The sequence below is a fragment of the Phascolarctos cinereus genome, unplaced genomic scaffold (genome assembly GCF_003287225.1).
Source record: "Phascolarctos cinereus isolate Bilbo 61053 unplaced genomic scaffold, phaCin_HiC Scaffold_4;HRSCAF=312, whole genome shotgun sequence".
In the NCBI taxonomy this organism is placed as follows: domain Eukaryota; kingdom Metazoa; phylum Chordata; class Mammalia; order Diprotodontia; family Phascolarctidae; genus Phascolarctos; species Phascolarctos cinereus.
The window spans coordinates 156,007,708-156,033,235 of NW_027555847.1; the positions used below are offsets into that span (position 1 = coordinate 156,007,708).

Genomic DNA, 25,528 nt, shown 5'->3' on the forward strand with positions numbered 1-25,528 from the left:
TGAGGCCACATTTGAACTCAGGTCTTTCTGACTCTGGGCCTAGCACTCTACCCACTGCACCACCTTGCTGCCCACAGTTCTTTACACTACAGATTTTAACAGGCTTTAACTTCTAGGGAGTTGGGTTTTTTGCCAGCATGCTGGTCTTTTTCTAGAATTGAATCTGATCAGTGACCCAATATACACCACAAATTTCAAACAGCTTTGCACAAACAATAATAACAGCAGGCATTTATATAGTGCTTTAAGGTTTGCTAATTAATTAAAGAACATTACAACACATACATTACTTCATTTGATACATACAACAACCCTGTGAGATAGCTGCTATCAGTATTCCATTTCACGGATGAAGAAGCTAAGGCTGAAAGAGATTAACGGATTTGCCCAGAGCCACTCAGCTACTAAATATTTGAGACAACATTTTAACTCAGGTCCTTCTGGCTCCAATATCCACTGTACCACTATCTAACAACTTCATTAAACCTATAATTTCATTCATGCTAAAAGGAATTTATTTAACACATCAACTTAAGAAGGGTCTATAAAATAATACTACTTTGTGGAATAATTTTTATTGACTAACTGGAGGTTAGTCAACTACAAGCCTAATCCTCTGGTCCAGGGGAGGGAAACCTGCAGTCTCGAGGCCACAGGTAGCCATCTAGGTCCTTGGGTGTGGCCTTTTGACTGAGTCCAAGTTTTACAGAACAAATACTTTTATTAAGAGGATTTGTTCTGTGAAGTTTTGACTCAGTCAAAGGGCCCCACTTGAGGACCTAGAGGCCACAGTTTCCCCACCCCTGCTCTAGTCACTCTGCTGTGCTGCCTCATTATTACTGATGTAACTCAAGTTCTTAAAAATATAATTTATAGATCCCATAAAATAAAATAAAATCATGAATCCTTCACACATTCATGCAACATAATGAAATTGATGTTATTTCTAATTTTAGATATTAAAAATATGTATTTTATGAATGAAACAGCATCCTAGATGAACACTCATTTGATTTGTAAAAGACATTGGTAATTTTTAAAATTACATCCTTTGTTGCAGATAGCATAAGATCCCTTTAAGCATCCTAAAAGAAAACTGTCTTACCATAATTAAACTGACTGTTGGATTTTTCACAGTTGATGATATTAAATCGGTATCCAACACCTGTCCGCATTCCACTGACTTCAAAGTAAAACCACTGATGATAATGATTGCTATTTATATCTGAGTTCAGAATAAGATCATATTCGTTTCTGAAGGTGAACAAAGAAAAATAAATCTGTTGAAAATAGGAAAAATTCCTGGGTATATATTAAGTGTGGAATTGGAAAAATACTTACTTTCTAATTTGAATAACTTTTCGTAGATTTCCAGATTCAAACCTGGAATTAAATTTCAAACTTTCTCCTTCTTCTGGTACAGTATAACTTTAAAAGAAAAAAAAGACAAGCAAAAGTATTAAAAATCAATTTATACCAATAACAAAAGTAAATGTTTCACTTTAATCTTTTTAAGAAATTTTATATATATATATATATATATATATATATATTATATATGTATATATATATATATTATATATGTATATATATATATATAAAATTATCACAGAAAAAACAGGCTAAAATCTATAACACAAAAGAAATATACTAGTGAGCATTCTATCTGCAGTTTAATTGTGAGGGACAATTAATTTATTAGTTTAAATAAGACTTTTTACATTTCTAGTAAAGAGCTACTACTCTTCAAAATACTGAGCTTTGGCTCTAGGTCAGAAAATAAATCAAAATATACATTATTCCACTGTCATTTCATAAATTAATAAACTGAAACATAATTTTTAAAAAACCATAAAACTTATTTAAGGAATATGTTAATACAGTATTTATTCCTTTCTTATGGATATATCCCAAATTCTGACACTGATGCTTAAATGTGCATATATACAAATATATCCATATACATGTATATAACATCCCTAGTGCCTAGCATAGTGCCTCATACATAGGTGTTTAATAAATGTTAATCAAATTTAACTAGATATACAATAACATACACTTTTGTGTATATGTATCCAATTTAATCCAAAAATGTTTTTCATGTAGACATGTTATACAGACATATAATATATACATGTAACATATATATGCACACATATATAAATATTATATATATTAACATATTCTGATCCAAGTAATAGTAGCTGGGGAAGTTTACAGGAATTTCCTCACAAACCAAAACAGGGGGGAAAGGAATGTACCACTTAAGACTTCTCAACTTTTCATTCCAAGGAAGCAATGGTTCTGAATAGAAAAAAAAACTCAACTTTCATACCCAAAATATTTAACTTTCTTTACTTATTATTCAGATGGTAAAACTTAATAGTGTTATTTAATAGTAATAACTGGTACAAAAGTAGCAACTTGCTATGGCTCTAATTCCTGGCCTATTAATACTTAAAATATGTATTTAAGAGAAAACATTTGCAGAAGCATAACATATAATCATATTGCACAAAATCACCAAGAATCACCACTATCATCAATACTCAATTATCCATGCATTTATATAGGAACACAATATGGATAATCTACAGTCAGATAAGTGGTATATGAACTTATATTCATGTCTTTGAAAACCACAATGTTAAATTCAGATGATGAAAATTTAAAAGTATAATGAAAAGCAACTAAGAATTGCTAAATTTACACACTTACTTTGGGTTATCCAGGTCATACATAACTTTGTCTATGATATCATTTTGATGAATTAGTCTCTCAATATCCTGGGCAATTTTTGTCCTGTTATCGCAAAAAAGAAGTATGGTAGGAATTAGGACTTTCAAATGTCAACATTCTGCTTTCTCCAAAGTAAGTTTTGGGCTTAAAGAAATTAATCTCATACTGAAAGGCTGAAGACAAAATGTCTTGAAAGTATCTTCAAATGCATTTGGGGGGCACATCTTATAGTATATAATTGTGAGATAAAGTATGCAAATAATCAATACATATACACCAAAGTATTTTCCTTTAAAGAACAATTAATTGGGGCAGCTAGGTGGTGCAGTGAGTAGAGCACCGGCCCTGGAGCCAGGAAGACCTGAGTTCAAATCCGGTCTCAGACACATAACACTAGCTGTGTGACTCTGTCACTTAACCCCAATTGCCTTGCCTTAAAAAAAAAAAAAAATAATAATAATAATAATAATAAAGAGCAATTAATTATAGAAACATACCACTTATTTTCAAATGTGACTTCAATCAAACAGGAAGGGATCTCTGAGCATCTAGGTGTAATAAAGCTTAGGTACTTTATTCCATAAAAGAGTCAGAGAACCACATGCAGGTCTTTACCCAGACAATTTTGTATAAAATAAAGTGGCAGATTAAAGCATGAAGGACACTGACAGTAATAGAGGGGCCGACAACAGTGAAAAAGCCTAGAAAGCCTAGTCGTGTTGGGCATTTTAGGATAGGGGCAAACAGCCCTAGAGATCTGTTACTCTTAGGGCATCATTAAGACAGTACAGAACAAAAACGGATTTTATCAATAATAATCCTGACTCAACAATAAAAGTTAAATTATGTTCAGAATAAGAATTCACATTTACATAATGATTTATTATTCAAAAAGTGCTTTTCTCACAATAAATTTTTTTCTAAATAAATTTTTCCAGTTTTTCAGATGAGAGAACTGAGTCTGTGAAGTTACAAGACCTCTTCAAGGTCACACAACCAGTAAGCGCTAGAGCTGGAATTCAAACCCAGGGCTTTCCAAGGCCAGTTCTCCTTTCACCTCTCTGCACTTAAAGAGGGAAAGAAAATATTTCATTTTAAGATATTAAAATAAATAGCAAGTTTTTGTACTTCACATAGTAGAGCTCTAGTTTTCTGGAAAAAAAAATTGGAATACTTCATTTTCGAACAATATTGAATAAGTGAGTTGTGCTGTGGTTTAGCAACAAGAGGAAAGTTTTCAAGCATTGGAAGTTATTCTTAATTAGTACTAGTTTTCGTGGCTATAATTCTGACTATATCAAAATCTAACATCTTAAATACAGCATTAAGGATTAATGTAAAACAGAATAAGCTCTTTAACTCTAAAACCCTAAGGTTCAGAGAAGCTGAATGTTGTAAGGAATTAAAAATAAACTACTTCATTCCTTCATTGTATGGACAAGGAAAATGAGGCCCCAAGTGATTTGTTCAATGACCTGACAGAGCAACTCCTTACTTCTCAGTTTAAAGTGATTGTTTTCCATATCTGCATACATTAGTTTATCAAGTATAAGTTATATATGACCAAATATCATAATCTTTTCATTACTTCCCTATAGTTTATCTATAAGCCAATGCAATGGACTTCCTAATTTCCTACTGTATTCTATTGACTACCTTTTGATTTGAAGGACTTTTTTCATTTTTTTCATTTAAAATACAATAATCTTTTAAATATGTTATATGCTTCTTTACAAACATACCAAAACCTTTCTTTTCTATTATACTGGTAATCCTTCACTCTGTGGTTCACTCTTACCAATAAAATTAGATTTACTCAATTTACTTGCTCAATTCATATACTGATGAATTTAAAACATATATAAAACACTCAAACCATTCAATGTAATCATTTTTTCATTTTACTTTCTAATAAGCACTTTAGACTTTCATGGGAGTTATGTAAGGAACAATTTGGCAGCAGTCTGTAATGCTTATCATCACATTACAGGTTTAGATTTGTCAGGCCAGTACTCAGGATAATTTCCTCCTCAGTTCTTTACCTGCAGTGAAGGCAAACTGCCATCAAGAAGTCAGTCTTAAGATCAGAGCTCTAGATTACAGACGTTGGAGGTCATCTAGCCTAATCTTTTGCAGTTGAGGAAACTGCAAAAGCAACATCTGAAGTAGGATTAGAACCCAGGTCCTGGGACTCTAGAGCCAATGCTCTTTTGTCTGCACCAACTTTCTTCTGAATAGTTAGATAAGTTATCGGTGTGTTTTAACTAAGACAAAGAGGTAGACTTTCCCGCTGTTATCTTTTTTTCATAATAATAGGACTCTTTATTAAAACAACTAAGCAGAACCAACAACTATCATCACTAATTCACTTCGATAGACATCATGAAATTTAGAGTAGGATTTAAGAAATAAAAACACCTAAATACATATCAGTACCTTACACTCAAAATCCATGTGTTCTCAATTGCTACTTAACCTAACTCTTAGTTTTTTCCTCCAAGCTTTACAAGAATTCTTCTAATAACCCTAAACCTTGCCAATTTTTTGTAAAAAGCCCTTTCAGGAAGCTCTGTCATTTCCATTCATCACAGCTTAACTCAGATGCCACCTTTTTGATGAAGCCTTCCTTCCATGAACACCTGGTCTGGCTCTCATCCCCTCAGATAAAACCTCTCCAAATTTTCCATAGTCCTGTAACTAGACATCTTCTTAAAATTTTTCTCCTTCTCTTTCATCACAGTTTTTTTTTTTGTGAGCTTGTAACCCCTTCACAGCCTTATGATATGCTAAGCTTCTTGAGTATAGAGCCTATGACATAGCTGGCTTTGTATTCCCAGCACCTCAATTCAATTTGTGAAACTGATTTCTGACATACTGACGTACACAATAGGGAGCAATTGCCTGCTTACAACTTATCAGAGAAATGGCAACTGGACTTAATGTCCTCTGCCTTTCTAAAATCATACTCTCAAAGGGTAATGATCTTTTCTTAGTGGATCTCTAATTATCATTTTTCAAGATTGATCAACTACTCCCTCAAACAGTCTACTCTCTCTGCTTCCATTAAACTATCACTATCTTGGGTTCTCCTTACATCTCAAATCACTTCCTTCTTTGTCTTAATTGCTGACTTCTCTTCTTCCTCCTCTCAACTCCTAAATGTAGAAGTTGTTCAAACTCTTGGCCCTCTGTTCTTTTCTCTCTGCATTCTTTTCCATGGAGATCTTGTCTACTATTACCGCTTCAACTATCACCCTTAAGTACATGACTTCCAAGACTGGATTCCTAGATGTGACTTTTATCTCCTGAGTAACATTCCCATATCCCCAATTAACTACTGGATATTTCTATTTGTATAGCCAACAATCACCTCAAACTTAAAATATCTAAATCAAACTCCTTATCTTTTTCACAGTCCCCAGGTGTGTATTTCTGTCAAACTTAGCATCACTGTGTCTATTAAACCAGACTCAAACACTCAAACTCATTATGATTCCTCTCTTTCTCTCCTGCTTACTACCTCCTCCCATTATCTAATCAGTCATCAATTTCTATCACTTATTCTTTCTTACTGTCTTCTTATATTCAATCCTTCCTTTCTAGTCCCCCTGCTACAACCTTAGTTTAGGCTCTTATTACCACACTTTATAAGATCCTCCTTAACTAGCACCCCTGCTTCCAGTCTCTCCTCATTCCAACCTACTTTGCAAGTATTCTTCCAGGAACACAACTTTCAATATGTTATTCCCTTACTCAAAAACACTTCAATAGTTTCCCACTTACTAAAGGATAAAGTCCAAACTCCTTAGCCTGGCATTCAGAGCCTTCCACAATCTGGCATCAACCTACCTTTCTTTCTTTGTATCCCCCACAGTGCCTAGTACAGTGCCTCACACATAGCAGGCGCTCAATAATCATTTGTTGATTGATTGACTGAAAGGCCCCAGTTTGCCCTTCCAAGTTCCCTGATCTCAGCCCATGCTTCCTTGCAGGCTGCAGAAACAGGAAAAGAAAGAAAAGTTATACAGCAGCCTGATGGTGATGGTCTGTTAAACCCAATGATTGCTTTTCTACAATCAGAAAAACCTTTCTACACCTAAACCTCACTATCTTCACTTTCACTCTTTTTGAGACCTATACCTGCTCCCTTCTATCAGGTATTTACCCTGACCCACACTCAATTGTTCCTATTTATCAATCACACAATTGATTAACCTGTTCTGGATACAAGTGCCTTCTGACAAGAACTTGTTACAAAATCTCAGTTATATCAAAATATAATTTTTTAAAACCCATTTAAACAGACTTAAGATTTTCAACAAGTAAAAGCTGTTCCTCCATAACATCATTTTTCTCATTTTATGTCTTATCGTATTTAACGATAAAAATGTCAGAATATCGTTGAGAAGGATTAATCAAAGATATGGGCAAAATTCAAAATATTTTTTTTTTCTGTTAGACTCATTTGTCTAGGACCAGTGGTAGGCATCACAGGTGGGATGCAGATGGGAAAAGAGTTCAAACTATAATGGATAGCTGCAAAATAGAAAGAAAGAAAAGAAAAAGTAGGATTCATCCCAGATACCTGGCTAGCAAAATAAAAATGACTAATACTACTGAAGAATAACAGATGACCTGTCCCAACAATATTTCTTACCACTAATAAGTATGTATACCCAAACCATAACACTTTAAGAATACAAAGGTTCAAAGTATAAAGTTCCTGTAACAAAATCAGTTTATATTCAACCATGTATACTCAAAACTTTGTTTAAATTTTGTTCAAAAGATTTCATTCTATGTAGAGGTATAGTCCCTTTAACTCAAGCAGCCTGTAATTGAAGTCAATTATCTTAAACCAAGAGAATCAGCTACCCAGAACAAATTCGGAGATTACCGTTGTAAATAAAAGTTTAAATAAGCTCCCAGTAGAAGAGACCAATAGACTAAGAAAATTAAATAAAGTAGAAAACTTTTGTCCTTCTGATTAAAAGCATTCCAAATACCTTCCTAAGGAAAAAAAAAGGAACCAATGCTTTGAATTCTCAGCTTGAGTTTACTATTATATAAATTCTCAGTAAGAAAGCAAGAACTCTAAATGCAAAGAGATAGAAACATTTAAAGTCAGGCTTTCCTAACAGTCTACACAGGGTACATGGAATCCCCTAGAGTTAAGACAACTGACAACTAGGTGATTTTTATATTAAGGCAACTTAAAAGGTAAGAATGCACCGCTGAGAAAGGCCTCTCACTACTTTAGATTGAAAAGGTGACAAAAATAAAAACTAAGCAAAGGTAATTAGTTGCACCTGAGATGCTAGTTTCTTTAGAAGTTGCTTTTAAATAGCACAGTTGAAACTAATGACTGATTGATGTTGCATAAGTTTAGATGCTTTCATGTGATCCACTAGGTATTTACTGTCAGGGTCCCCATGCCAAGACTACCCCTCTCTTTTCACTATTAGAAGACGCCTTGTTTTCCAGAGCTAAGGTCCAGCAAGCAAACTGTGTCCTGAGCTTGGTATGACAACAATCCTTTGAATTCACCCTCTGGATAAACTCTACTACAACTAAATCACAGAACTAATGGTCCCTGAACTCAGGCAAGCACCAGCAGGCCCAGTTCTGCTATGAATGGACTTACTCCCTCACTGAAGACCTGATTCCTATTTTAGTTAGGAATTTTCATTGTCTCTGCTAATCTGAAATGGGGGGGGGGGGCCCTTGAGTCCTTTCAACCTTCTCTTCTACGAGGAAGACCAGCCTACACCTGGAACATAGATGAGTAGTGACCTGGCTATAAGTTCACATACTTTTTGGACATTTTGTCACTAGGCGACCTTGCCTTACTGTTGCTGTTATGCCTCACTGCTATTGTTACATTGCACTGATTGTCTAGCCATATTTTCTTTGTCTAGCTATATTATCACCTTTCAGAACTACACATATCAGGTCTCCTCCTAGAGGAAGCCCTGCCACATGTATCTGGTTTCCCTCCTTCAACAGAATAAAGAAAGCTTTTTGCTCCTGACTACTGTTAGCTCTTCAGCTTTATTTTGTTTTTATTTTATTTCTTAGAGTTAATGGTGGTCGTGATAACCTGTGTGAGCTCTTTGGTATTTTTATCGTTAACAGTGTTTGCATATCACCTCTGTGACTTTTTGGTAATTTGTTTTCAGATTTGACAGTATAAAAAGAATTTGTGGCTACAAAGTTGTGAGGGTCAAGCAAAGAGGCCCACTAAAAATTCAGTTAAAATATACCTTATATTACAGACTATATGAGGAAGGTCCAAAACCACAAGCTATAAAATATAGCCATAGTGAAAACTAGCTCAGAATTCTGGCTAGAAAAGGATTCCTCTTCCAATCCAAAACTCCTCCACTCCTCTCAAACCTAGAATCATCCACTTCCAAATCCAGCAAGCAATTTCTAGCTTCTGTAGGAAAAGGTAAGGTGTAGCTGTCAAATTGTTTTTGAAACTGAGTAAAGGAAGCTGCAGGTGGATGTCATATTATTAAGATATTATTAAAGACTGCAAAAGTCTCAGTAAGATGCTTAAAAGGTGAACTGGAAGTGTCCACAAGTAGTTCAAAAGACAAGGCTGAGAATTTCAATCAATATGCAAAGCATGAAAATTTTGAAGTCAATTGCATGTAAACTTGATTATGTTGTCGCCCCAGCCAAGTGACTACTCATCCATGTTTCAAGTGCAGGCTGGTCTCCTTCCTAGAAGAGAAGTTTGAAAGGACTCAAGGACACTCCACATTTCAGCTTGTCAGAGACAATGAAGTATTCCTAACCAAAACAGAAATCAGGTTTTTTTAGTAAGGGGGTAAAAACTATCTGGAACAGCAGACTAAGAAATCCTTGTCGGGGGTGACAGAGTCAAAGAATGTCACACAAGAAAGGAGGGGAAGGAAAAGAACTGCTGCCCACTTTGAGCTAAAAAACAAATCTGAAGCTTTTCCCCAAAGAGAAGGTGTTGCATACTGTGAGAAGGAAACAGTTGCTTATCCTTCAAGGTACAGACATACAAACAATCAGATGAGGATGAGAGGAAGAAGAAACTAGTTGTAGTGTTTGATCACTGCCAGATCAAGGGTACTAAGATGTCTGTCAACCTTATAAAAACAAGAAAGGAATCTAATGTCTTTCTGGGATATTTATCCAATTCTAGTCAAAACAAACGACTACTACTCACTTCTGGAGATTCAAATAAACACAAACAATACAGCCAAAAGGAGCCCAGAAGGTACTGCCAAAGATTACAAAGTCTTGTGGAAGAACCTCAAGGATTATAGGGGACCAGGTTATACTATCCTTACTGCTGCCCATTAATGTCAAGGGTTGCAAAAAGGGAAAATGGATATAGGAAATAAACAGTCGTCTAAGAAGATGGTGCTTCAAAGTGGGAGATGGATTTTTGGATCACAGCTTAATGTGGGGTTGACAAACTACTGGTCATGGGTAGAAGAATGTTTTACCAGTCTTAATAAAGCAAAGATAAAGGTAAACATTTATTTACCTGGTATCTGGCAAATCTAATCAAAAGGGGTTTAATATCCACCACTCTAAATACTATAGACAGCAGCTACAACAAAGGAATGATAGTATTTGAAATACAAGAAATCCAAAGACAAAATCCAAAAAAGGAGCCAGAAGTAAAATCTATGACCTCAAATTTCTATATGCAAATGCCTAAAGTATAGGCAATAAGCAAGAGGAACTAGAGATCCTAACACAATGAAACAAAATTCATCTTATAGGTATCACTGAGAATTAGTGGGATGAAATGCATGCCTGGAGAAGATACCTCTGAATGGGTACAAGTTATTCAAAAGAAAAAGGATAGATAATAAGGATCTGGGAAGGGGGAGAAAAGAGGGAGGGAATACATTCAGTATTCTATATTAAGAAGGTATATTCACTTGAAGAAACTCAAGAACCAGAGGGGGAAAGAATAGCTGACATCATTTGAGTGAAGATCAATGAAGGGAAAAACAGAAATTATTTTGTCATCTGAGTATATTACAGACCACCTACACAGAAAGAGGTAATAGATGCAGAGTTTGGAAAGTAGATCATAAACCTGAATAGCTAGTTGCCCTTAATGACACAAAGGCACAATTGAATAGTGATGTGAGATTTCATTTATCCCAACCCAGAAAGAGTTCTCTCTCTGCCAACAGCAGAGGACATAATAATTTCTTCACTTAGCTTAATGATAATATTCTCCTTCAAAAGGAAGAACCAAGAATGGGAAGTTCTGTTCTGGTTCTGATTCTGACATGGAAGAATGGGTTGTTGGAGTGGACATAATGAAAACCTTGTGAGTAAATTACGATGAAGGAAAAGAAATCTAGGAATAATCTGGTATGCATACTAAATTTGGGGAAATCAGACTTCAAAGGGCTCAGAGGAAGCACAGGTGGGATTCCATGCATTTAAATTCTACAAGGGAAGTCAATCCATGAGGAATGGGAAACTCTCAAGAAAGAGATTCTGAAGACACAAATGAAACAATTCCAATAAGGAGGAAAAACTGAACTTGTATAAAGAGACTGATTTGAAAGGGCAAGGAAATCACCAACTAATTTAGATTTTTTAAATATATATAGAAAAGAAGGAAGCAAAGGCAGATAACAGAGAATGAATGTAAGCATATGGCATAGTCCTATAAAAATAGTGTCAGGAGTGCTAAAACTCAGGAGGACCTGTGTCTATTAAGGAAATCGAAGGACAATTTTAAAAAATGAGGCTTTTAAAGCAATATTAGGTGAAAGAGCAAGATCAAAGAAAGGACAGAGGACCACCGCTTTGCATGGAAAAAATTAAAAACGACAACATAAAGATAGCAGAGCTGCTTAATTATTTTCTTCTTTTTTCTCTGCCAAGAAGAATGGCCTTTACGTTGAAAATGAGAGGGGGAAATCACAGATAGAAAGCTGATGCCCAAGGTAAGTAAGGAGATAGAAAGACAGCACCTAGGGGCGGAGCCAAGATGGTGGAGTGAAAGCAGTGACTTGCTTGAGCTCTCTCCCAAACCCCTCCAAATACTCATAAAAAATGGCTCTAAACAAATTCTGAAGCAGCGGAACCCGCAGAAAGACAGAGTGAAACAAATTTCCAGCCCAAGACAACCTGGATGGTTGATCAGAAAGGTATATCGTGCCGGGCTGGGACTGCAGCGCAGCATGGCTGCACAGGCCCCAGCGAACCTGGAACAGGCCTCAGAGGACTTAATTCAGGCAGGCAGCTGTGGAGGTTTCCAGACTCCTCAATCCACGAATGCCAAAGACAACTTAGAAGGTCAGTGGGAAAAGTCTGTTTCTGCAGTGCTGAGACAGGAAGGCAGGGTCTCAGCTCCATTCCCCAAGAGTGTGGCCCGGGGGGGGGCAGCTGCTCCCCGAGCTTCCAGCCCATAGACTGAAGGGGAATCCAGTGTCTGATCAGAGAGGGATTGCAGGGTTCTCTTTGCCAGTGGTGAGGCAGGAATCTCTTGCTTTGCCTGTGTGTGGATCTGGGTCACGGTTCTGGGAGGTGCTGGGGTGAGGAGGAGCGCTGGTGTGGTGGACCTTGTAGTGGCTGTAGAGAGGAACCCCTCCTCACAGTTACAGGACAGAAAGGAATACCTGTGGTCACAGGCCAGGAAAGGAGTAAACACCTCGCCCCTTATCATACCACCTTGGAAGAACTGAAAATTTACAGGTCCCTACAAGTATCTCTGAAAACAGCTGTACAAACCCCCAAAGCTTGGGACAGTACACTCTCCATATTGGAAGCAGACTCTTACCTTGACAAAGAGTTTAAAACTCAAGTAATTGGCTGGGATCATGAGCAAGCAGCACAAAAAGAGTCAGACTATATTATCTTACTTTGGTGACAAAGAAGATCAAAATATACAACCAGAAGAAGACAACAAAGTCAAAGCTCCTACATCCAAAGCCTCCAAGAAAAATATGAATCAGTCCCAGGCCTTGGAAGAACTCAGAAGGGATTCTGAGAAGCAAGTAAGGAAGTAGAGGAAAAACTGGGAAGACAAATGAGAGTGATGCAAGAAAATCATGAAAAACAAGTCAACAGCTTGCTAAAGGAGACCCAAAAAAATACTGAAGAAAATAACACCTTAAAAAATAGCCTAACCCAAATGGCAAAAGAGGTCCAAAAAGCCAATGAGGAGAAAAATGCCCTAAAAAGAAAAATTGGCCAAATGGAAAAGGAAGTCCAAAAGATTACTGAAGAAAATACTTCCTTAAAAATTAGGATAGAGCAATTGGAAGCAGTGACTTTATGAGAAATCAAGACACTGTAAAACAAATCCAAAAGAATGAAAAATTAGAAAACAATGTGAAATATCTCATTGGAAAAACAACTGACCTGGAAAATAGATCCAGGAGAGAGAATTTAAAAATTATTGGACTATCTGAAAGCCATGATCAAAAAAAGAGCCTAGACATCATCTTTCAAGAAATTATCAAGGAAAACTGCCCTGATATATTAGAACCAGAGGGCAAAATAGAAATTGAAAGAATCCACAGATCTCCTCCTGAAAGAGATCCCCAAAGGAAAACTCCTAGGAATATTATAGCCAAATTCCAGAGTTCCCAGGTCAAGGAGAAAATATTACAAGCTGCCAGAAGGAAACAATTCAAGTACTGTGGAAACACAATCAGGATAACACAAGATTTAGCAGCTTCTACATTAAAGGACCGCAGGGCATGGAATATAATATTCCAGAGGGCAAAGGAGATAGGATTACAACCAAGAATCACCTACCCAGCAAAACTGAGTATAATCCTTCAGGGGAAAAAATGGTCATTCAGTGAAATAGAGGACTTTCAAGCATTCCTGATGAAAAGACCAGAGCTAAACAGAAAATTTGACTTTCAAATACAGGACTCCAGTGGAACATGAAGAGGTAAACAGGAAAGAGAAATCATAAGAGACTTATTAAGATTGAACTGTTTACATTCCTGCATGGAAAGATGATATTTGTAACTCATGAGAACTTTGTCAGTATTAGGGTAGTTGAAGGAAAAAAATTGTATGTATTATATATAGATAGATAGAGGGCACAGGGTGAGTTGAAGATTAAGGGGTCATATCTGGAGAATAAAATTAAGGGATGAGAGAGGATGATACTCGGAGAAGAAAGGGAGAGGTAGAATGGGGTAAATTATCTCACAAAAAAAAAACCAAAAGAAAAGTCTCACAGTGGAGGGGAAATAGGGGAAGGTGAGAGGGAATGAGTGAATCTTATTCTCATAGGATTTGGCTTAAGGAGAGAATAACATACACATTCAATTGGGTATGGAAATCTGTCTTACCCTACAGGAAAATAGGGGGAGAAGGGGACAAGAGAGCAGGGGGATGATAGAGAGGAGGGCAGATTGGGAAAGGCAGTAATCAGAAGTAAATACTTCTGAGGAGGGACAGGGTCAAAAGAAAGAATAGAATAAATGGGAGGGTAGGACAGGATTAAGGGAAATAGAGTTAGTTTTTCACAACATGTCTACTATGGAAGTGTTTTGCATAACTGCACATGTACAACCTATATTGAGTTGCTTGCCTTTTCAATGAGGGTGGGTGGGGAGGGAGGAAGAGAGAAAATTTGAAACCTAAAGTTTTAAAAACATATGTTTAAAAAAAATGTTTTCACATGCTACTGGGAAATAAGAAATACAGGAAATGGGGTACAGAAGTCTATCCTGCCCTACAGGAAAATAGAAGGGGAAGGGGATAAGAGAAGGAAGGGGGGAGAGATAGAAGAGAAGGCAGACCAGGGGAAGGGGTATTCAGAATGCATGCCATCTTGGGGCGGGGGGAGGAGTGAGATGGGGTGAAAATTTGGAACTCAAAAACTTGTGAAAGTGAATGTTGAAAACTAAAAATAAATAAACTTATATTAAAGGAAAAAAAATTTTAAATTTTAAAAAAAGAAAGACAGCACCTAGTTGCCCTAGAATTCAAGTCACCTCAACCTCGGGTTGACATTCCTGGGTACTGAAGGAACTGGCAGTTGTAGTTGCTGAACCACTGTCAGTGATATTTAAAAGCTCAAAAAAAGAAAGAGGTGCTACAGAACTGAATTGCTCCATTCTTTAAAAAAGGGAAGATGATAGAGTCTGGAAACTACAAATCAGTAAGCTTGAATGTAATTCTCAGGAAAATTCTAGAATTGGTTATTAAAAAGAAGTGGTTAAAGAACATCTAGAAAGGGAACTGGTGATCAAAGAAAGCTAGCATGACTTCATCGAGAAGAGGTGCCAAACTAGACTTATTTTCTTTTTTCAAAGAGTTTTGAAAGTATTTGAAGGGGAAATACTAGAGATAGATTTTATCATGATTTTAACAAAATATCTGCTAAATTACTTCATATCTTTCTTATGGAAATGACAGAGATGTGTGGTAGATAATGGATAGCCAGCACTGACTGAACAGCTAGACTAAAGGACTAATCATTGTTTAAAATCAATATAAGAGGTGTCTAGTGGAACACACCAAAAATCTATGCATAGCATGGTGCTATTTAATATTTTTAACAATAGCTTGAATAAAAGCATAAATGACATGCTTGTCAAATTTTCAGATGACACAAAACTGGAAGAGTTTGTTAATAGCAGAGGATGATAGTGTCAGGATCCAAAAAGGTCTTCATAGACTGGAGCATTGGACTGAATCTAATATGGTGAAATCCAATAACAATAACTTTAAAGCTTTACAGGGATACCAAAAAAAAAATCAACATCACAAATACAAGTTGAGGGAGGCACAGTTAGAAAATATCTGGTATAAAAAAAAATGACATGAGTATTTTAGTGGACTGAGAATTCAATATCTGGTGGCCAAATAAGTCAATGTCATCTTTAAGCTACAGTAGAAAAGACAAAACTTCCAAAATACAGACATGGCAGTGACTGTTTCATGCCTTGGTAGGACCACCTCTGGAGCAGATGTTCAGTTCTGGATTCATAGTTTAGGAAGGAAATCTGATAAGCTGGAGAGCAACCAAGATGGAGAGGGCAACCAAGACAGTGAGTCTCTGTCATATGAGGATCATTTGAGGATATTAAAGACATTTAGCCTAAAGCAGAGAAGACTCTGTCTGGAGGAATATAATGTTTATGTTCAAGGGCTCTCATGCAGAAGAGGGATCAGACTTGTTTTCTGGTCTCAAAAGTTAGGTGAAAGGTGAAAGTTTCAAAAAGGTAAATTTAGGCTTAGTGTCAAGAAGTTTCCTAATAATTAGAGCTATCACAAAGTGGAATATTTTACCCAAGGAGATGATGGGTTTCCCTCCACAGAAGTCTTCTAGTCGAAGGTGTATAACAAATTGTCAGGACTGTTATAGTAGTTACACCTTTTAGATACGAGTTGAATTAGATGGCTGAAAAGATCCCTTCCAACTCAAAATTCAGAGACTCTCTAACGTTACATAAGGCATTCCAATGTCTAACAGCATTTCCTAAGATGGGGGTTCTAGTACTTTTAAATTCATTTACAATGATTCAGGTACTACACATTAAAAGAATGTCTAAAGCTTTCCTTAGCACAAGTTCCTATTCTTAATTGTATAGCCTCTTGCCACTAGATGGCAGGAGATCCTGAGCTGTCAGCCACACTTGTTATCAGAAGTAAATAACTGAAAGATGAAGATAATTTATGAAGAAATATTTGAGGTAATTTATAATTTTGTGGTGTTATAAAAGTCTATTTTGTATTCTCTTATCTGAACACATGCTGCATCCTTCCCCAGACCTCCTTGACAGCAGGGGCTATTTCATCTTGGTTTCCACATTCCAGGTGCCTAGCACAGTGCCTTGCATGTAGTAAGCATTTAGTAAATGTTTGTTAAATTGAATACTTCAAAACTTAGAGCAATGAAGTATTGATAGGTATTTTTATCAGAAATTATAATGTGTATATAGCTTTGTCTTATATTATTTTGATTATTGAAAATATAATTTGCTAATCAAAATGACCAGTAAGTCTATGCACAAACATACTATAATGCATAATTTACAATTTCTTTCTTATTGTCTACATCTTTTAGTAATAAATATATTATTCCACTAAATCTTCAGTAAAAATTGAAGTCATTAAGACAGCTTTAAACACTATTGTTTTTATTCATGGAATAATTTAGCAAGTACTATCATTATTGTATATGATATCTTTAAAGCATTTTTTAATCTGCTTATGTCTTGTGTATGCATAACAAAGGCTTAGAACTGACCTTCTTGGTTCTGGTCAACCTCTTGGGTGAAGGAAAGGCAGCCCTGAACACTTGTTTATTACATACATACACATACATACATACATACACACACACACACACGTAATTGTTTTATTCATGAAACAAGTTCATAAAATATGTGGAATATGGGATTTATAAATATTATTAACATTTTTCTTTTTTGCAGTAGAATTATCTAGAATTTGTTAAAAGGCTTTAAAAACAAGCTCCTTGAGGATAGAGGCTATTCACTTTTTGTGTTTTAACCCCTAGGGGAAAATGCTCATTGATGAAGAGGAAGAAAATTCCAGGAAAAATCTCCTACCACATCTCATACTCTACAAACTTTCTTAAATATTTCTTTTTACAGTTAGTACTATCACCTAGAAAGGGACCATAAACAAGTAAATGCTTAATATTTTCAATGATAAATGACTATCAAAAATCTCACCTGTAGTCACAATAAAATGGTCCAGTCATTAGTCCCACTAAGCCAGCCAATCACTTATAAACCTCTGCCTTATAAATACAAACCATCACCTACCTGACATCACTAGATAAATCACTTCAATTATTTCTTTCTTCTCTCTTTCTTTCTATTCATTTATTTGGGGTTTGCAGTCAGGTGACAAGAGACTAGATTTTGTTATCTTGCCCTGATTAGAAGTGCCTGATTCCATAACTTACTGGCACTAAGGCTCTGACCAGGGCTGGTTTATTCCTCCATGTGTAGCCTGGTGGCCCCAGGCTCACAGGAGCTCACCATACTTGTGCTGGACTTAGTGTGGACACCAAATTAGCTCAGCCTCAACTTCCCCATAGCAAGGATTACAGGTGTGTACCACCACACCTGCTATAGTTATTTCTTAGATTAATTTCATATTTTCTTTTTATTGCAAATTTCTAGCCTCAAATTTAAAATGTAACACATTAGTACAACGTATCTGGTCTTTCATTTGATATTTTATTTCCAATTTGCATGCCTAAGACAGAAATACAAGGGACAATGGAAATGAACTATTTATTTTTTAAGGAATATCTGCCAAAAATTGGTCAAACAATAAATTTTAACATTTTGCAACTTAATAATGGATGAAGATATTTTTGAAATGGCCAATTTCTAGTTTCTTCTACATGGTATCCTAATTATAAATGTTCAACTTTTTTAATTAATAAAGATTAAATTTCAGAATGTGCTTGCATTTGTTAGGCTAAGAATGCTAATAACTTCCCTCTGAAGTAATTTTCTTCCTAAACATGAGCCAAATATAAGAAATATAATTAATTATCTTTGAAAATTAAGAAAAATAGTCATTATTAATATTGTAACTGTCCTTTTTTAGAGGAAAAACAAAGACTACTCACCTTTGCACACCATAGGGTCTTTCTAAAATAGGTTCTTTAAATGGAGGTGGAATGTGACCAAAATAATCAGGATAAGCCACTTCTGAATATTCAGGAACAGATTTAGTATTTTTCACAATCTCAACATATAGATCAGAATCATGGAGTGGTGTCATGTTGGGTGCTTCAATTGACATTTGCTCCACTGATGAGTTAGATGCAGAATCATCATCTTCTTCAGTTTCAACTCCAGTAAAGCATAGCTTTCCTAGTTGAACAGTCCGTCCCTCAAAGAGCACATTTCCACAAGTAGAAATATGCGGACATGTTTTAGTGCACGTAATGGAGGTAAGGTGAGGACTGGAATCTTTCTTTATTCCGGCAGTAAAGCTCTGGGAAGTTTGGGGACCATTCTGCAGTGTTATTCGGTCCAAGGCCTTCACTAGGTCACTAGTGAGATACTGGCTTGATGAAACTGTTCTATTTTGATCACCTTCTTGTAGCTGCAATGGACTACTATCATTTTTAATATCTTCTTTTGCTAGGTCTAAAAAGGCAGGTTGTTTATCACCTTCTTCTTTTTGTGAAATGATATTCTTTTTCACTGAATTTGTTAGACTGTTTGGTTCCACAGGTGGCTCTTCTCCTGCTGTAGGAACAACAATAGGTCCACCTAGATTTCCTTCCTTTGCCAAGGGCTTTGGTTCTTTGGCAATTAAATCACATTCCTTCAAAAACAAAAAGTATGATGAAAAAAAATTACCAGTATACAGTCAAGTATTTTAGCAAAAATAAAGATAGCATTAAAATTATTTCATAGTGTATTATAATAATATCACAGACAAGTGGTAGCACTGCTTAGAGTTATCCTCAGAGTGAAGAAAATCTGGGTTCAAGTCCCACCTTTGCCACATCCTGGCTGTATGCCCCCAAACACATCACTTATCCCTCTCTGCTACCTCAGGAAATACTCTCAAACTATAAAACTGAAGACCAACTGCTGATATACATTAATGGAGGAAGATCTCTTACCAAGATATTCCTTATACCAATGAAATCTAAGATCTGAGATTAGGAAAAAATAAAGTATATTGAGCACTTTAAAATCAGAGTGTAAGAATAAAGCAATGTGTCTTTAATTTTTCCTCAAAATTAGAGGGTTTTAAAAGAAAATGAAAATATTAAGAAGTTACTCATCTTCTTGAATAAGAGATGCCAAAAAAAATCTCAAAAATCAAATATATAGGCAGCTAGAGAAATATATAAATATTTTAATCATCATGAGGGGAAAAGTCACCTCATCAAATCCCCTTATTGAAATAGTTAACTTTATAAAGTCAAGATTCTAAAAGAAAGGTAAGTGAAGCCAGAACAGGAGTGATAAACTGGGAGAACAGAGATGCCAAAAACCTAAAGTAAGAAGTTATAAAATATGCTCACAGATGAAATATGAAACTACATCAGCCTTAGTCCTATAATTATAAATATCTAAAAAAAAAATTAGATAGTAGTTAAGTTCCAGGAACTGTGAATGTAAACCTTCTCTCCTCAAAAGGGAAATTCCTATTATCTATAGGACAATGAAAATTGAAGAAACAAGAATGCACAGAAAAGGAGAACAATTCTGAAAATCCCATAAAAATGTAGTGCAACTCAAGTACTCCAACATCCAGGCTACCAGAGGCCAAGTTGCTATCTTAATCTCTTGCTTGTCTCAAATATTCAATTTTTTAAAAAATACTTATTGTAATTTTTTCTATGACAAACATATCTCTACTTTCATTAATTTATTCCATCCTTCAATAAACATTTATTAAGTACCTACTGTGACTCAAGCATTATTCTAGGTGGTAAGGATACACAAAGAAGAAACAAAACAGTTTCTGTCTTAAAGGAATTTATGTTCTGTTTAGGTGAAACAACAAATACAGAGGAAAATTAAGTGTAGAATAGATACAAAGTAATTTGGTGGGGAGTACATGAATAACTTGGAGAGGGGAAGATCAGAATAGACTCTTATAGGAGGTGCTCTTGAATGGGACCTTGAAGAAAGTTAGGGATTTTGAAAGCCAAAGGGTGAAAGGAAAAGTATAGGTCAGGTTTGGAAGAAGGCCTGTGCAAAGGCAGAGATACAGATAAAACATCTTATGCTGAATATAACAAGTAAATTGGTTTGGGTAGACCACGGAGATCAGGTACAATAAGCATGGCACAATAAGCATGGAACAATAGCCTCGATCCAGACTAGAGGCTGAATCCATTGCAAAAAAGTTTAAATTTTACCTTAGAGACAAGAAGGAACAATTGCAGATTTTTGCTCAAGGAAGTCAGACTCATGCTAAAAGGAATATCGATCTGGCAGTTGTGGATGATGTGCTGGAGATAGGAAAGATTTGAGGCAAGGAGACAACTTAGAAAACTCTTTCAAAAGTCCATCATCACCATCGACAAGGCGTTTATTCATTAAGCAAATGCTGCATGCCAAGTGCTGGGTCCAGGTGAGGACCTGGACTAGGGTGGTGTTGATACGACAGGAAAGAACACAACAACATGAAAGATTGTTGTAGGGACAAAACTGATGAGACTTGCCAACTGAGTGGATATGAGAGGCAAAGAAAAGGGAAGAGCTGAAGGTGACTGAGATTGTGAACTTGAGTGACTGGAAAGATGATGGTACCCTTAAAGGAAAAAGTAGTAACTGATCTACAAAGCTAGCTTCATCTTCAGAACTTCTGCCTTGGGCTCCTGCTCTCCTAATTGGTGACTGCCTCACCTGGCCCACAGACATTCTTCGTTTTACTCCTACTGCTCCACCACTCATGGTTCCAAATAATTATTGAGTGGTGGCACTCTTGGTTTTAAAATCATGGAAGTCTCTTTTTTTAAAAATTGCTCATGTTTATTACTATACATTGTCTTCAAAAGGTGTTTTTTTGTTTTTATTTTTTTCAGTTTGGCATTTAATTAGAGAAAAAAGGTGGCTTCTTCTACTTTTGTGGTCTTTGAAGGTTCAAACGTAATAAAGTAATTTCTAAGTGAAGTGACTGATATTGGAAATAACATGCAAGCTAAAGTGGAAAAGAGTCATAAAAATTCATTTAATCTGTCTTTTTAATAAGTCAGTAAAACATATTACTCATTGGTCTTATAACAAAGTTATTCTAAGTATATTTTTTGTATTACATCACTGAAACTTACTGCATATTTTTCAAACACATTAATCATATAGGTTACTGCAATAGAGAAAAGAATTTCTCTTTGAAATAAAAATTGAGAATTATTTGAACACAACACATCTACTTCATATTAGATATATTTTCCCAATTACATACTTAAATGAACTATTTCACATATCACCTGCCATAGAATTCAAAGTTGACAGCCTAAAATAGAGTATACTAAGAAGCAGAGACTCTGAAAGTCTCTCTTTTAAAATTAACTTCTTTTCTTCCAACACAATGAAAGTTAGCTGTCAGCATTAAGTCTTTGTGGAGTGCAATCTAACTTAATTATCACTGTGAAGAATTGTATTGATAAGCAGACAGAAGGAACCAAGTCAATTTCTATAGTAAACTACTTGTTTAAGGTAAAAGAGTTGGTGAACAATAAGAAACAGAATGCTAATCTCAGTACCAGCTGCAATCTCCTTTTCCTTATGGCTACTTTGAATATCCTTTTATTTTTGTATATCCATATTCTATTAAGACTTACTGTATATGACTTCTCAAATGTACTTGTCTTTTCACCTATACTAAATTATAGAGGTGATTCAAATTAACCAAATAACCTTCTCTACCTGTAGCCAGTCTTATGATTTTCCCATTATTGCTCTGAATCAGCTTTTTCCATTGCTTGTAAGAGCTTCTGTATGTATAAGTATTTTGTTGTAATTTGGTAGTCAACACTAGTGAAAAGGGAAGATATGAAAAAGTTTAATCTAAACTCAGTCTTTTGCTCCTACCTAGATACCTCTGACCTCCCCTCTTGAGCATATTGTACATCTTTAGGCTAAAGATATGGGTCAGTTGTCTCTCCCTTTCATCATTCCAGTGCATCTCCGGCTCCATGCAGCAACCTAAATACTCAATTAGAATCATAGCAGCTATTTAACTCATCCTATGAATAAAGGCAAATGAATTTCTAACAAATTTGAAGTAAAGAAATCCCCAAAGTAAAAACCATCTTTTCAATTACCTTTCCTCTCTATCACTTTCAGTCTCTCTTTTGGAGGAATAAGAAAGGAGAATTGTTGAATTTTTTAAAAGAACTTTAAAGACCACCTAGTCTAACATATTCATTTTACAATTAGGAAACTGAGGCCCAGGAAAGTTAAGCAATTTTAGTGACATCACACAGCTTACTCATAACAGAGCCAGGAGAAATCACACACTCAACTCTTTCCCCAAGCCACACTAAAATATTGGTTATTTATATTCCATTTATCTTTTCTATTAATCACTGCTAGCTCAGGCTAAGCTATTTAGCAAATTAGACTAAGAACCTTTAACATAAATTAAAAGTGGTAGCAAATTATAAGTTAAATGTTCTAATAATTTTCACATGATATTACCAGAAAAGACAATAATTAAAAGACTATCATATTTATTTGCAAATGTCAATAACATGAAAGCAGTTTTTAATTATCACTTTTAACTAGCTCTTACTTCTAACATGTCAGTATAATTGAATGAAAGGAGATAATAACAGATGATTAGTTTTTTTAAACATTTTAAAAATTCAAATGTTGTAGAGTTAATGTATATCTACAAGTTATTTCAGATGAAAAGAGGCCTTAAAGGTAACCAAGTCTACACCATTCTTTTTTTTTATTTTGAGGTCTAGATCCCCCTATCTTATCCAGGCTAAAAGTACATTGGTCGCTCACAGGCCAGACCCCATTTCTTGTCAGCAAGAAAGTTCTGACCATCATTTACAACTGGGGCAATTTCACTCTTCCTTAAGCAGCATGGTAGTCCTTGACTCCCAAGGGTTCACCATCTTGGTACGGGACTTAATATTGATATCCAATTGGCTTTAGTCCTTCTACAGCTCAGAATTCCCAAACTCTAGTGATCCACCAGCCTCAGCCTCCACAGTAACAGGGACCACACAGGTGTATGCCACCACTCCCAGCTTTTGCCATTCATTTTTATAGGTAAAGTAACTTAAAATCCAGAGAGGTTAACTGGTTTGCACAAGGTCACATGGCTAAGAAAAAACCCTTTCTCATTTTAAAAATGAAAAGCAAAATAGGAAATATCTTTCAATTTAAGAGAGAAAATAATTCTTAATTCAGTAAACATTAAGGACCTGGATTAATCAGCTTTTTTTTTACCTGAAAGTCATCAGAAAGTTCGTGGAAAAAATGTTCATACATTTTTAGCTCTTCTATTGGTCGTCCTAATTCTTGCTTGGGTTTTAACTTGTTAATATCAGTCTCAATATCATCATTCTGTAACAATCAAAACATACTGTATTAAGGTTAGGTATGCCTCTAATAAACCAGAATGCACTGTCAATTTAATGCCATCCAAATCACTACATGGAATTAAAGCCAAAGGATGAGCAAAATAAATTGTGCAATAATTTTTACTTATTTTAATAATCTGTCCAATTTAACATTTTAAGTGTCCTTTAATAGAGAAAATCACAGCATGAAGACATGTATCAAACCAATTCAAAAGAGTCAAACTGTAAAATATATACTTGAAGCTCAGTTAAAAAAAGTTGAATTAAAAGAAACCTAACTAAGCTATACCAGTGATTTTTTAAAATAAAAAATTCAGAGAAACATGAGAAGAGTTGCATGAAGGGATACAGAGTAAATAAAGAAGAGGTGAAAGAACAGATACATACATAAATGAAGTCATCAGTTAATCAACAAATGCTTAATTCTGTTCAGGCACTGATGCTAGGACCAGGAGTGAGAGTGTCTCTCTACCCAAGCTTACAGTCTACTCAGGGAATACATGTTCACAGAGAAGTAAATAAAGGTATCTACACAAAAGGTAATTTCTTTGGCGGTAGGAAGAGGTGAGTAGATAACAACTTGGAGATTCAGAAAAAACCTTCTGAAAATAGAGAGATTAGAGATTGTATGCAGGGAGACCAATTAGGAGAAAAATGCAGTAATCCAGTCAAGAGGTGATATGGGCCTCACTAGGGTAGTTGTAGTATGAATGGACAGGCAACAAATTCTGGTCAAATACAACAGTCAATGTTATTAATATGTTATCAACGTAAAAGGACCCAACCTTTCTTTCTGTTAACAACTGATAAACCAGATCTTTGGTGGAGGAGATATACTTTGTAAGAGAAATTGTTTAGGTATTTCAGAGGAAGTCTAGCTTCAAAACAAAATGTTTTGGTACACTTAATAACATACAAGTCGTTCTCAAACTTTTTCTATCCATGACCCTTTTGAAAATTGTGACATACCATACTCCCCAAAGTGTGGCATATAATTCAGGCTGTCCATTTTGTACAGATTAGAAGCAAACTATGTGCCACTCTGGGAGGAGAGGTTAAAAGTATCCACTAGAAGTGGGAAAATCTGTGGTCAAATAGGATTAGTTGAAAGTACCTTGTGTGCTGTTCAGAGAAGATTTCAAGCAATAAATATCCCACTCCGAGAGATCAAGAGGAGTTGGGAGTCTGATCATATCAATTGCTATCTATCTACAGTAGCTTTGTGATCCCAAATTAAGAAATAACATGACCAATTATTATTAACTCCACTAGGGGGCCAAAGAGACGTATGGAAATAATTTAAATATACTTATTTAATAACTCATTTTTAAATTTGCCTTATTCATAGCACAATAAACTCCACCTCAGTACTGCAGCCCTTGAAGGCACAGAACATTTTTACTATGTGTACATGGAAACAATAAACAGGATTCAGTTGTATAGACTAAATAAGTAGCTATTTACATACACTAAAAAGAACCAAAAAGCAAATGAAATCTGATACTTTTTCAAGAAGGGAAAGGTTTATTTTTTAAATTAAATTAATTTTTTCAATTAACAAAAATCTATTTTCTCCCCTTCCCATAACTACTCACACACACATTGGAAAAACAAAATAAAAACAAAAATAAAACCATCATAACTGCATATGCAGTGAAGCAAAACAAATGACTGCACTGACCCTATCCAAAAATATATACTTCATTCTGCACCCTGAGTCCATTATCTCTCCACAAA

The 25,528-nt window shown here is 35.5% G+C and overlaps 1 protein-coding gene across 9 annotated transcripts in view; it reads right to left on the reverse strand.

Annotated features, from left to right (window-relative positions):
* Positions 1 to 25,528, reverse strand: part of AGTPBP1 (ATP/GTP binding carboxypeptidase 1) — a 229,603-nt gene that overhangs the window by 102,524 nt on the left and 101,551 nt on the right. For 8 of the 9 annotated variants that reach the window (XM_078152680.1, XM_078152679.1, XM_078152676.1 and 5 more), the window contains 6 exons: positions 23,658 to 23,774; positions 20,606 to 20,698; positions 18,344 to 19,050; positions 2,719 to 2,802; positions 1,342 to 1,428; positions 1,106 to 1,254 (listed from right to left, as the gene is read on the reverse strand). In XM_078152680.1, coding sequence (XP_078008806.1) covers positions 1,106 to 1,254; positions 1,342 to 1,428; positions 2,719 to 2,802; positions 18,344 to 19,050; positions 20,606 to 20,698; positions 23,658 to 23,774 — 1,237 coding nt within the window. The remainder of the gene's footprint in view (positions 1 to 1,105; positions 1,255 to 1,341; positions 1,429 to 2,718; positions 2,803 to 18,343; positions 19,051 to 20,605; positions 20,699 to 23,657; positions 23,775 to 25,528) is intronic. The other variant, XM_078152683.1, reaches the window with a different exon arrangement.